Source organism: Salmo trutta, chromosome 24 (genome assembly GCF_901001165.1).
Source record: "Salmo trutta chromosome 24, fSalTru1.1, whole genome shotgun sequence".
In the NCBI taxonomy this organism is placed as follows: domain Eukaryota; kingdom Metazoa; phylum Chordata; class Actinopteri; order Salmoniformes; family Salmonidae; genus Salmo; species Salmo trutta.
Window position 1 is genome coordinate 10,338,911 of NC_042980.1, and position 12,464 is coordinate 10,351,374.

The window sequence follows — 12,464 nt, forward strand, 5'->3', positions numbered from 1 at the left end:
AGAAGAGACTTTCTTGGGCCAAGAAACACGAGCAATTAGACATTAGACCAGTGGAAATCTGTCCTTTCGTGTGATGAGTCCAAATTTGAGATTTTTAGTTCCAACTGCCGTGTCTTTGTGAGATGCAGAGTAGGTGAACAGATGATCTCCGCATGTGTGGTTCCCACCGTGAAGCATGGCGGAGGAGGTGTGATGGTGTGGGGGTGCTTTGCTGGTGACACTGTCAGTAATTTATTTAGAATTCAAGGCACACTTAACCAGCATGGCTACCACAGCATCCTGCAGCGATACACCATCCCATCTGGTTTGTGTTTAGTGGGACTATTATTTGTTTTTCAACAGGACAATGACCCAAAACACACCTCCAGGCTGTGTAAGGGCTATTTGACCAAGAACGAGAGGGAGGGTGCTGCATCAGATGACCTGGCCTCCAATCACCCGACAACCCAATTGAGATGGTTTAGGATGAGTTGGACCGCAGAGTGAAGGAAAAGCAGCCAACAAGTGCTCAGCATATGTGGGAACTCCTTCAAGACTGTTGGAAAAAACATTTCTCATGAAGCTGGTTGAGAGATTACCAAGAGTGTGCAAAGCTGTCATCAAGACAATGTGGGGCAACTTTGAAATAAATTTTGATTTGTTCATCACTTTTTTGGTTACTACATGATTCCATATGTGTTATTTCATAGTTTTAATGTCTTCACTATTATTCTACAATGTAGAAAATAGTACAAATAAAGAAAAACCCTTAATTAAATGAGTAGCTGTGTCCAAACTTTTGACGGGTACTGTGTATGTATATATATATTTATCAGTGGAGGATGCTAGGGGGAGGACGTCTCATAATTATGGCTGGAATTGAATAAATGGAATGGCATCAAACTCATGGAAACCATGTGCTTGATGTATTTGCCAAACTTCCACGTTTCCACTCCAGCCATTACCACGAGTCAGTCCTCCCCAATAAAGGTGCCACCAACCTCCTGTGGTATATATATATATATATATATATATGAGTATGTGGGTCCATACTTTTTACTGGTACTGAACATAGTTACTAACTACCCCCCCATCCCCATCCCCCCTCCCTCCCGATATAAGCAGTTATTAATAGAATGAATAACATTCTAACAACCACCAAAACCATGGATAATGTCAGATCTATTGCAACAATGCATCGTAAATAATAGTTCGCCACAAGGGCTTTGTTTTGTTTGTTTTGAATGCATCTGTATAGGCTGTGAGGCTCGAGTCATGTGACTGTGACGTATTCCTTCGGGCTACTGTATATTGACCAGTGACATAAACGCTGTTGGCAGTGCAGAAAAGACGAGAGAAGGTTGCTGGAGCTGTTCGGGAGATTTTATTGTTTGCATTTGAACTAAAAAGGCTTTTCGGCTAAGATATCTGTTTCCAACTTCAGCTACAGTGATAGCTAAGTTTGGAAAGGAGAAAGGGGAGCTTTGGCGTGCGTTTGCCGAACATTTTATGCACAGAGCGTCTCCCATCGATAGCCTTGCATTACGAAGATAAATAAATATTGGGCAAACGTTAATTATTTCCGGCAAAGTATTACAATGGATAACGCTGGATCTAAGAAACGTTGTTGTGGTAGGTCAATTTTATGTTTTCAGTTATTTTACAAGGACTCATTTAAATGGCATATTTGATCAATAAATTGTGGCTGCCGAATGTATTGACCACACAGGTGGCCATATGATATTAATAACAACGAGTCGTAAACATCCTTTTCCTTGCAGAATCTGTCCAGGAGTTCTTCACATCACCAAAGTTCCTGATTTACCTGGGACATGGCCTCTCGACATGGGTAAGTGAAACGAAGCCAAGATAAACCATTTAAAGTCAAATAAGGAGTAGGTAGGCCATCACCTTATTGCTCATGGTGGAGGGCCATTTGACAAAATGTTTTAGCCCATTTATGTTTAAGAATAGGTACACAATTGAAGGAGCTGTAGGCTTTTTCCCATCCAGTGGGGCGCATCTTGCGCGCGCTTAGTCTGGCTTGACAAAAATTGTTGCTAAAAAAATGGTTGATCGGTGGACCCATGGAGGGTTCGATATAGCGTGTAATAGTCCATGCATACAATAGTTGTTCTGTTATGGTATTTGTAAATCAGGTGCATGCGTTTGTTTAGGTAATGTTTATTTTGTGTAACAGTCCTTGGCAGTAGACCGTTATTAATTTATATAGGGTATGATCACTTTAGGCTCAGTTGCAAGGTCGGCATTATGGGCGAGTTTAGGGGGCCATACCGTACCTCCTTGTCCATCCTGATAAAACATTTAAATATTCATCATTTATTTGAGGAGTTGCGCGCCGACACAAAGACGCATCTGAGCGAGCGAAACGGGGCTCATCAGTCTCAGTATTTGTAGCCCCAGCCTGGTCTGATAGACTAGACACAACATAGTACATGTAAATACATCCCATACGAAACGTAACATATCATACTAAATGGAGTGTCTTGGATTTACGTACAAAATAATACGAAATGCTCTGAGAACAGCTTGGTATCATACTTATATGGCATGTCATACTTATTTTTGTCCAGACAGCATCAGATACATTGGCTACACATAGTTACACAGAGGGGAGCTGTTTCACTCGCTCGGATGCTTTCTCTGGTGACAGTTTCAGCCACTTGCGAGTTGAACAGGGATGAAATGCTGCCTTAGCGCGGGGAGCAGGGCAGCTGGTGTTCCCTCACTTTTTATCAATTTGAGAATACACGGAGCTGGTAAAAATATTTCTGGAGAATTAATTCAGATACATTCTAAATAAATTACATTTACACTGAACAAAAATATAAACGCAACAATTAATGATGTTACTGAGTTACAGTTCATATAATGAAATCAGTCAATTGAAATAAATTCATTAGGCCCTATTCTATGGATTTCATATGACTCGGGAGCCAGGCCCAGCCATTCAGAATGAGTTTTTCCCCCACAAAAGGGCTTTATTACAGACAGAAATACTCCTCAGATTCATCGGGTGTCCAGGTGGTTGATCTCAAACGATCCCGCAGGTGAAGAAGCCAGATGTGGAGGTCCTAAGCTGGCGTGGTTACACGTGGTTTGTGGTTGAGGCCGGTTGGACGTACTACTAAATTCTCTAAAATGGCGTTGGAGGCGGCATATGGTAGAGAAATTAACATTCATTTATCTGGCAAAAAAAAAGAAAAAAAAAGAAATGTATGCATTCACTACTGTAAGTCGCTCTGGATAAGAGCGTCTGCTAAATGAGTAAAATGTAAAATGTAAATGTATCCCAATTGCACGCTCCCTCAACTTGAGACATCTGTGGCATTGTGTTGTGTAACAAAACTGCACATTTTAGTGGCCTTTTAAGGTGCACCAGTGTAATGATCATGCTGTTTAATCAGCTTCTTGATATGCCACACCTGTCAGGTGGATGGATTATCTTGGCAAATGAGAAATGTTCACTAACAGGGATATAAACAAATTTGTGCTCAACATTTGAGAGAAATAAAAAAAAATTGCGTATGGAAAATGATGGGATCTTTTATTTCAGCTCATGAAACATGGGACCAACACTTTACATTTTTTTTTCAGTATAATTACCACAATAATTCCATGAAAACTTGACCACTTCGAGCTGTAACAAAAACAGCCACAGACAAAAAAAGACTACCAGGGGTTGCTAAACCGGCTGTCCTCAAAACAGTTTGGGCTCATGTATGACGGACTTGAACTCGCCCTGCTGTCTGTGTGCTTAGTTTACAGAAACGTACCACCTCTAATGCATATGCAGACAAACTGATCCACCGACGAAATCTAGGATCCAAATTCACCGCGTCTGCCTTGATGTTCATAAAACTCCACGGACCCACTCTTGCGCAGTGGGACCCAAAACGATATGGGACCACTTGGTTATGGTGATGTCCTTTTCAGGAAAAAAGACAAAACACATAAGAAATATCTTGCTGTGTTTTGTAAATGCAGATGTAAAATGCTTCCTATTGTAATTTTGGCATCTTGACAAATTTTGTGCTTCAGTTGCACTTCTCCACTTGGATGAGAATTAACGAACAAGCATTCTTTTCTCAGTGTAGCCAGCCAACTTTTCTCCAATAAAATGCAAGATTAATTTTAAGCAAAACATTAGGAAATGTAGCTGGCTACATTCTTTCTATGATGAACATTAGAAATATGATGACCATGCATAATTTTTAGCAAAAAAAGACCTTTCTTATTCTTTGTAAACTAATTTACTTGTGGCTGCCATCCAAATAGCGTTGCCCTTCTGAAAATGAAGCTATTTTCTGCCGAATGCGTTGCAATGTCTTTTCTGTGAAGGAAATCTATAGTTGCACATCCCTGCACGTCACTCTATTGAAGGATAAATAACACTGTTGACTTTCCTTATAAAACGCAACCCCTGTCAATACACAGCTGGACTCACCTGGTGCCTTCTTTCTCCCGCTGTACAAACAAACACGTGACTGGCTCATCTGTTCTGGGGAACTACAGTAAGCTTCATAATGTAAAATAATGTGGTGAAATGAAGAATGTGATCTGCAGGTATTGAAAAACCATCCCGTGGCTATTTACAAATACTCCAGTATACAGCATACTGCCCAAGCCTAGTACAGAAACAGATCCTCTCCACGTCACCTGGTAGGACCGGCCTGCTAAGTAGGATGCAATCCAAGAGTGTGCAGAGCCTGGGACGCCCAGCCCTGAGAGAGTGGAGAGGGGGAACTAATGGTTCACAGTGTCGAAGGCAGCGGGTAAATCTAGGAGGATGAGAACAGAGGAGCGAGAGTCGGCTTTGGCAGTGCGGAGAGCCTCCGCGACACAGAGGAGAGCGGTCTCGGCTGAGTGACCCGTCTTGAAGCCTGACTGGTTGGGGTCAAGAAGATTGTTCTGAGAGAGAGATAGTGAGAGAGTTGATCAGAGACAGCACGCTCAAGTGTTTTGGAAGAAAAGAAAGAAGGGATACAGGTATATAGTTTTGTAAGTGGTCAAGGCGCGCGATAGCTCTGTGTCAGTAGGACCAGTGGACACAATAGGCTGAGTGAGTGAGGACTGGATGTCGTCAACCTACTGTTCAAAGTGGTAGACAAAGTTGTCCGCAGAGAGGAAGGAATGAGGGGGAGGGGTGGAGGATTAAGGAGGGAGGAGAAGGTGGAAAAGAGTTTCCTAGGGTTAGCGGTAGAAGCTTGACATTTAGAGTGATAGAAAGTGACCTTAGCAGCGGATACAGAGGAAGGCCTACAAGAAAGGCTAACATTTTGTTAACACCATCTGCTTTAATTCGCTCACAAAACAGTAATTCAAGAAGATCTAAATGCATATTCCCATTAAACTGATTGAGATCAAATGATTGGCATGCAGTTTGGACATTTCACCGGTAAAACGTGATGAATTGTCCTTCGCAATTGACAGTGATAACTGATGATGGCCTATTTTAAAATTAGGTAGGCTATGCCTAACTTGGTGTTTGAGGGTATTAAAAATATAAACATTTTCTTGAGATAATATGTGTGGGCATAGGCAGACGTTCCAATTGGACGATGCATTTTACGCATAGGCCTATTCTACAATGATATTGAACAGGTTACATCTGTCGATACAAACTCTGATTGTGAAATGATGAAGTCATTTAAAACAAAGTGTTCTTGCCACATTTAAAAAGTAATATTTTTTGACAGTTAAATTACCTGTATTTACTATAAAAAACCCTTTTTTTTAAAAATGTGCCCCCTACTGAAATCAAATGCCCATCCAACTGATTCGTTCTGGCACCGGCCCTGCTTAGTAGTAGACAAGGATAATGTTTCTGCAAGCATCATTCATCAGCTATAGCCTAGTGTGCCGTGCATTTTAACAGCTGGCTGAAACGACAAAAGTTAACATGCGTGTCTTTGTAGGGCGATCGTATGTGGAACTTTGCTGTAGCCGTATTTCTGGTGGGGCTGTATGGCAACAGCCTTCTGCTCACGGCTGTGTACGGACTGGTGGTGGCGGGGTCAGTGCTGCTCCTTGGAGCCATTATCGGTGACTGGGTTGACAAAAACCCAAGACTCAAAGGTATGCAGCCATAATTAGGCCTACTTTAAAGTCAGTGTTTCTGAACAGAACTGAATACACTGAACAGGAATGAACAATATACATAGACAAAACATTACTTGATCATTCATTTTAATTGCTTGGGATTAGAGTTTTTGGGGAATGGGTTAATTTAGATGGAAATTGGCATAATTCTCTATTCGAGACCATTCAATGAACCCATTGTGTCTTGAGGGAAGTCTCCAATTAAGTGATTTACTCAGACATAAATACATTGTTTGTGACTATGTCTCTAATGCTTATCCTCCCATTGATAGTGGCCCAGACTTCGCTGGTTGTCCAGAACTTTGCCGTCATACTGTGTGGGATCCTCTTGATGGTGGTTTTCCAGCTCAAAGAACAGATTGCAGAGTTATACAATGGATGGATTCTGGTAAGATTGCATTTCCTAGACTTTTCATACTGTCATGATCATTAAGTGGTCATTTGCAGCGAAAGCATTTTACCCATTTGACAAGTACGATGTTCTAACCTAAGTCTACTATGATGTGAAATTCAAGTGTGTCATTTCAACAACCTTTACATATCAGTTCAGCTTCTGGACAGTAGCCTAGCCTACACATTGAACAAGGCAACAGTAAACATGTCGTCCCCCATGAATGATGCAGCGCCCCCTCCTTGGGCCAATTAGTCATTTTATTCAAATTTACTTTATGTGGTTTAATGCAAAAGAGAAAAAAAACATTGTCAACATCAGACTGGCTGTGTTTCTGTATAAGTTATATCTCTTGAAAACTTGATTGCTGACATGCAAAACATTTTGGGACTATATCAACAATGGACTAATGAAACAAATACCAAAATAGTTTTCCTTTAATTGTCAACTGTATCTGTATGGAATTACAGTGCCTGTATATATAGTCTACACGCCTTTTAAAAGTATTCACCTTTTGTGAATGGGCAGAGTTTAAAGAGCCTTATGGGAGACTTGTTTCTCATGAGGAGATGCATGTATGTACAGATTGTTTTCTTCTATAGAAACCGACAGTCCTTATTATTTAAAAAAAAAAAAAAATTGCATTCTGCCAACAGAGTAAATAGACCAGTAGCTTATATAAAATATTTGACAGTTTAGGTAAGCTACAGTGTTGGTCTGCAGTAGGTGTGCGACATCATTGTACTATTTAATCTCAGAGCCTACACCAAGGCAGAACAAAGAAACCCACTAATCTATTGATAAATAAAAAATGTAACAACAATTTGTCTTTTGCATAGAAGTGTGGGCGGTAGCATTCATTCGCACACCGTTTTATACGACCTGTCTGATTTATAACGGGAAACATCCGTATGTATGTCATGCAGCAAATTTGTAAATCTCAATTAAAAAAATCACGTACGCAGACTTTTCAGAAGTGGCGCACGCAGAAATGTAGTGTGAAATGTACGCAACTGTTATAAATGAGGCCCCAGGAGATATGCTTGTTGAAAGTTTGGTGGGGGACAAAAAGTCTCCATTTGCGGGAAACGTAATGGGCTCAGCTTATAGGTCCTTATGGGAAATGTGTTGCTCGTGAGGAGATGCATATATGCACAAAATGTCACGACTGTAGCTCAAACGGGACATGAGATATGCTTGTTCAAAGTTAGGAATATCCGTTGATTACTATAGCACCTTGTTTTTATGGTTGATAGAAGAAGACTGTTGCAATAGCGAATGTTACAATCTGCTGGCTGCTACACTATCAGGATCATGAACAAAGTGTCTCTCACGTGGTGTAGTCAGTGTATTGTTGGACAAATCGTGCATTTGTGAAGGGGCCTTTGGATTTTAAGGTGGGGGGGGCTGTGAGTTTTCTGAAGGTGGTGGTGAAACAGGAGATTGAGTGTCTTGTTCACGACTGTGTAGTCAGCAGGTTCTTCTAGGGCCGTCATGTGAGGGAGAGAAATGCTGCCTGGCCTGTTGAGCCACTCCATCTCTATTCCCCTGGTCAGAACAGCTGCAATTATAATGTACACAAAAAAAACAGCAGGCCTGTTTATTTCAGTCTCACGCTGGATTATGGTTGTAAGCCGTTTCTAGATTAAATGATATGCTTTGCTCATTGTTGTTGTTGTGTGTAAGAACACATGTCGAGGCCAACATTTCTATTGTAGAAAGTAAATTTGTACACCTTAAAAATGTTTTTATGTTTTGTTTTTACCAAAGCAAACAAAAATGTATAGTTTTCTTGGTTTTCAGACATGCTGCTATATCCTGGTCATCTCCATAGCCAACATTGCTAATTTGGCCAGTACTGCCATGTCAATTACCATCCAGAGAGACTGGGTGGTGGTTGTGGCTGGACAGGACAGCAGCAAGTTGGCAGGTCAGTCTCCATGGGAAACCAGCCCAAATCAATAGGGCTCATGTGAACGGACCTTTATCGCCTTGCAGTGGCGTGACCTTTGAACCCAATCACAGCTAAATCACTCATTTTTCTTTTAGAACTGTCCATTTCACCTTGGTTCACTAAAGCTATAAATCAGATATTTTGACAGTAAAAATGCAACACTTCCGCACAGATAATCTCAAAGGAATGAGGCCATACATGCCATAAAGACTAACAGTTCATGAATGACCAGAGCTGTGTGCTACATGTTGCTTGTCTGCACCAGTGAAGTCAATTAACCTGAAGTGTATTGCACTGTATAACCTTAAGGAAACCTATAAAAATCCCTGACATGAATTAGTGGAAAAACCATCAAATAAGACTTTGGCTGTGTGCTATCATGTCACAGTCACTTAAAGCAGCTTCTCTACTTAAAGCTGTCAATCAAGTCCTTTCAGATAAGGTCATAAGGAAAGCAGATACAAATTAGAAGCCATGTTTGACTCCTTGAACTTCTTCTGTCAGCAAATATTGTAATTCGGGGGAACGTGTAACTTAAGACAGGGTTCTAGGATGCCCTCTAGGATGCCCCAAACCCCAAAAATGTTCTGATTATTTTTCACAGTATTGAAAATCATACCGTCGTTATTTCAAAATACCCTGGTATACGGTATACCACCCAAGCTTAGACAGGGTAAAGTAAAATATGAATTTACGTTTCCTGTGGACAATGGACAGTAATGCAATTATGCTCTTCTTTTAATAGACATGAACGCCACAGTGCGGATCATCGACCAGCTGACCAACATCCTAGCTCCCATGTTGGTGGGCCAGATCATGGCTTTCGGCTCGAACTTCATTGGCTGCGGCTTTATTGCGGGCTGGAACCTGTGCTCTATGTGCCTTGAGTACGGTCTGCTATGGAAGGTCTACCAGAAAACCCCGGCACTGGCCTTGAAGGCTGGCAAAAAAGAAGATGACCAGGAACTGAAACAACTTAACTTCCCGAACGGTATGTTCTAGCCCTCAATGAACATCACTGACGGACATGTATTAATGTCAATGAACATAAGTCTTCTTGTAAGATCTTGCAATTTCTTTGGTCAAATATACATCCGTTGAGGTGGTTAGTTGGGCTGGCCCTCACTTAGATCTCATAATTGAGTATTTCTCTATCTGTGTACGGTCTTGTGGCCCCAAAACAGTCACTCATGTATGTCTGTTCTTCCTCCTGTGGTCTGTAGAGCTAGAAAACGGCAAGGGCACAGTAGAGGGCTCCCAGCTCATGAACGAGATGGCTGTCGTCAAGGCCGACTCTCCCAAGAAGACTAGCTGCTGCTACCAGATAACAGAGCCCCTGCGCACCATCCGCGACGGCTGGGTGGCCTACTACAACCAGTCCATCTTTTTCGCAGGCATGTCGCTGTCCTTCCTCTACATGACGGTGCTGGGATTTGACTGCATCACCACGGGCTACGCCTACACCCAGGGCCTCAACGGCTCTGTGCTCAGCCTGCTGATGGGTGCCTCAGCCGTGTCAGGCATCTGTGGCACGGTGGCCTTCACCTGGGTTCGCAAGAAGTGTGGCCTAATCCGCACAGGCTTCATCTCAGGTGTGGTGCAACTCTCCTGCCTAATTCTGTGCGTGGCGTCCGTCTTCGCACCGGGCAGCCCCTTCGATCTCAGCGTTTCGCCCTTCCAGGACATCTACAGCCACCTGACCGGAAACGGCGGCAACTTACCAGAGGCCGACCATCCGGCTAGCATGCTAAACATCGATGGTCTGCTGGTCAACGGTTCGACCGCACTGCCTGCTGAAGAACTGCCACCTCTGCAGTCCTACCTGTCAGTCAGCCTGCTGTTTTCAGGGGTTATTGCTGCTAGAATTGGTGAGTAACTCAAAAGTCCACACTGGGAAAAGTGCTGCTATGTCATGTGTTAACAGTTAGCGTATGAACTTTGTTATAAAAGGCAGGCACCAGCAGGGAGGGAAGTCGACTTCAGATCCGGTGTTAATGTCTCCACAGAGCAATATTGTCAACCTTTGATTCCAATATCAGCTGATAATTACAGTCATAGCGGTGATTGCCTGTTCCTATATCATTTTTATGTGGTCGTAAAAATGCCATTCTAAATGACTGCTGTGCTCATGTTTTCCCCTCTGCAGGTCTATGGTCCTTTGACTTGACCGTGACCCAGCTCATCCAAGAGAATGTGATCGAGTCGGAGAGGGGGGTGATTAATGGTGTCCAGAACTCCATGAACTACCTCCTGGACCTGTTGCACTTTATCATGGTGATTCTGGCGCCCAACCCTGAGGCCTTCGGCCTTCTCGTCATCCTCTCCGTCTCCTTCGTGGCCATGGGCCACATCATGTACTTCAGGTTTGCCTTCAAGAGCCTCGGGCGGCGCCTCTTCCTCTGCTGCTCGCCAGAGCAGAAGGCCCAGGCCCTCCCGGACTCTCCCTCCTCGCTTCCCACCACCGTGTAGCCCATTAAAGAGACGCTGTCCCTGCTAATAGCTCTACCTGCAGCCTGCGGGGCACACTATTGTCCACTCCTCCTCCTGCCCGCTAGCTATCAAACTAAACATGCTTGCGTCTAGCCCCCACAGCGCTAATGTATCTACTTTTGCACCTAACCCTAGCACGGGCTGTCCTTTGCCATTGTGATATAGCATTAGCCGTTTTGCGGAAGGGGGAAGAGCAGTGCGGCCACAGACACAGAAAAGCAGCCCCTCACAGACAAAAAGCTCAGCTTGAATGAGGCCTTATAGAAAAGGTGTCAAAAAATAAACATTGCTTCTCCCTACTTCCAATATTTCAATCTAGCTGTCTTGTTATTCAAGGGGCTGCAGCTAAAGCTACAGTAAATGAGAGAGGAAAAATGCAGGTATTTCTTGCAGTTACTACGGTTACAGCTGCATACTACTTAAGTATGTTCTGTGATTCTAGTGGTGTTTGCATCTCATTACAGCTCTGCATCAGCCGCGGGATTTTCATTTCCACATTTGTTTCTCAGTAGTTCATTGTTACTATAGCCATTCATGTTAGCATTTCAAACGTCTAAGTTACTTAAGCTTTAGTAATTAACAATGATTTAGATTACCGGTTTTACCAGTGAGAAACAGGTACTTACTTATTTTGCTTAACGAGCATGGGATAAAGTCTCTTTAATACATGGTTATAAGGGTTATGCAAATTATTTATTCAAGGAGTGCAGATACAGATAGATAGATAGATAGACTGAACAAAAATATAAACGCAACATGTAAAGTGTTGGTCCCATGTTTCATGAGCTGAAAAAAAATATCCCAGACATTTTCTATATGCACAAAAATGCACAAATTTGTTTTCATCCCTGTTAGTGAGCATTTCTCTTTTGCCAAGATAATCCATCCACCTGACAGTTGTGGCATATCAAGAAGCTGATTAAACAGCATGATCATTACACAGGTGCACCTTGTGCTTGGGACAATACAAGTCCACTCTAAAATGTGCAGTTTTGTCACAACACAATGCCACAGATGTCTCAAGTTTGGAGGGAGTGTGCAATTGCCATGCTGACTGCAGGAATGTCCACCAGAGCTGTTGTCAGATAATTTAATGTTAATTTCTCTACCATAAGCCGCCTTCAATGTTGTTTTAGAGAATATGGCAGTACGCCACAACCGCAGACCACGTGTAACCACGCCTGCCCAGGACCTCCACATCCGGCTTCTTCACTTGCGGGATCGTCAGAGGTGGTGAGGTGGGGTGCGGATGAGTATGTCTGTCTGTAATAAAGCCCTTTTGTGGAAAAACTAATTCTGATTGGCTGGCTCCCAAGTGGGTGGGCCTATGCGGGCCTATGCCCACTCATGGCTGTGCCCCTGCTCAGTTATGTGAAATAAATAGATTAGGGCCTAATAATTTTTTTTATTGACTGATTTCCTTCTATGAACCGTAACTCAGCAAAGTCTTTGAAATTGTTGCATGTTGCATTTATATTTTTGTTCTGTATACACACACACAGAGTACCAGTCAAAAGTTTAGACACA

General features: G+C 42.6%; 1 protein-coding gene across 1 annotated transcript; it reads left to right on the forward strand.

Moving 5' to 3' along the window:
• Positions 1-1,310: 1,310 nt before the first annotated feature.
• On the forward strand, positions 1,311-11,716 carry LOC115160664 (solute carrier family 40 member 1). The gene is made up of 8 exons (XM_029710903.1): positions 1,311-1,611; positions 1,761-1,828; positions 5,919-6,078; positions 6,375-6,490; positions 8,297-8,423; positions 9,193-9,438; positions 9,671-10,315; positions 10,594-11,716. The coding sequence occupies exons 1-8, from the start codon at positions 1,578-1,580 to the stop codon at positions 10,914-10,916; spliced, it is 1,719 nt and encodes a 572-aa protein (XP_029566763.1). The 5' UTR covers positions 1,311-1,577; the 3' UTR covers positions 10,917-11,716.
• Positions 11,717-12,464: the final 748 nt, after the last annotated feature.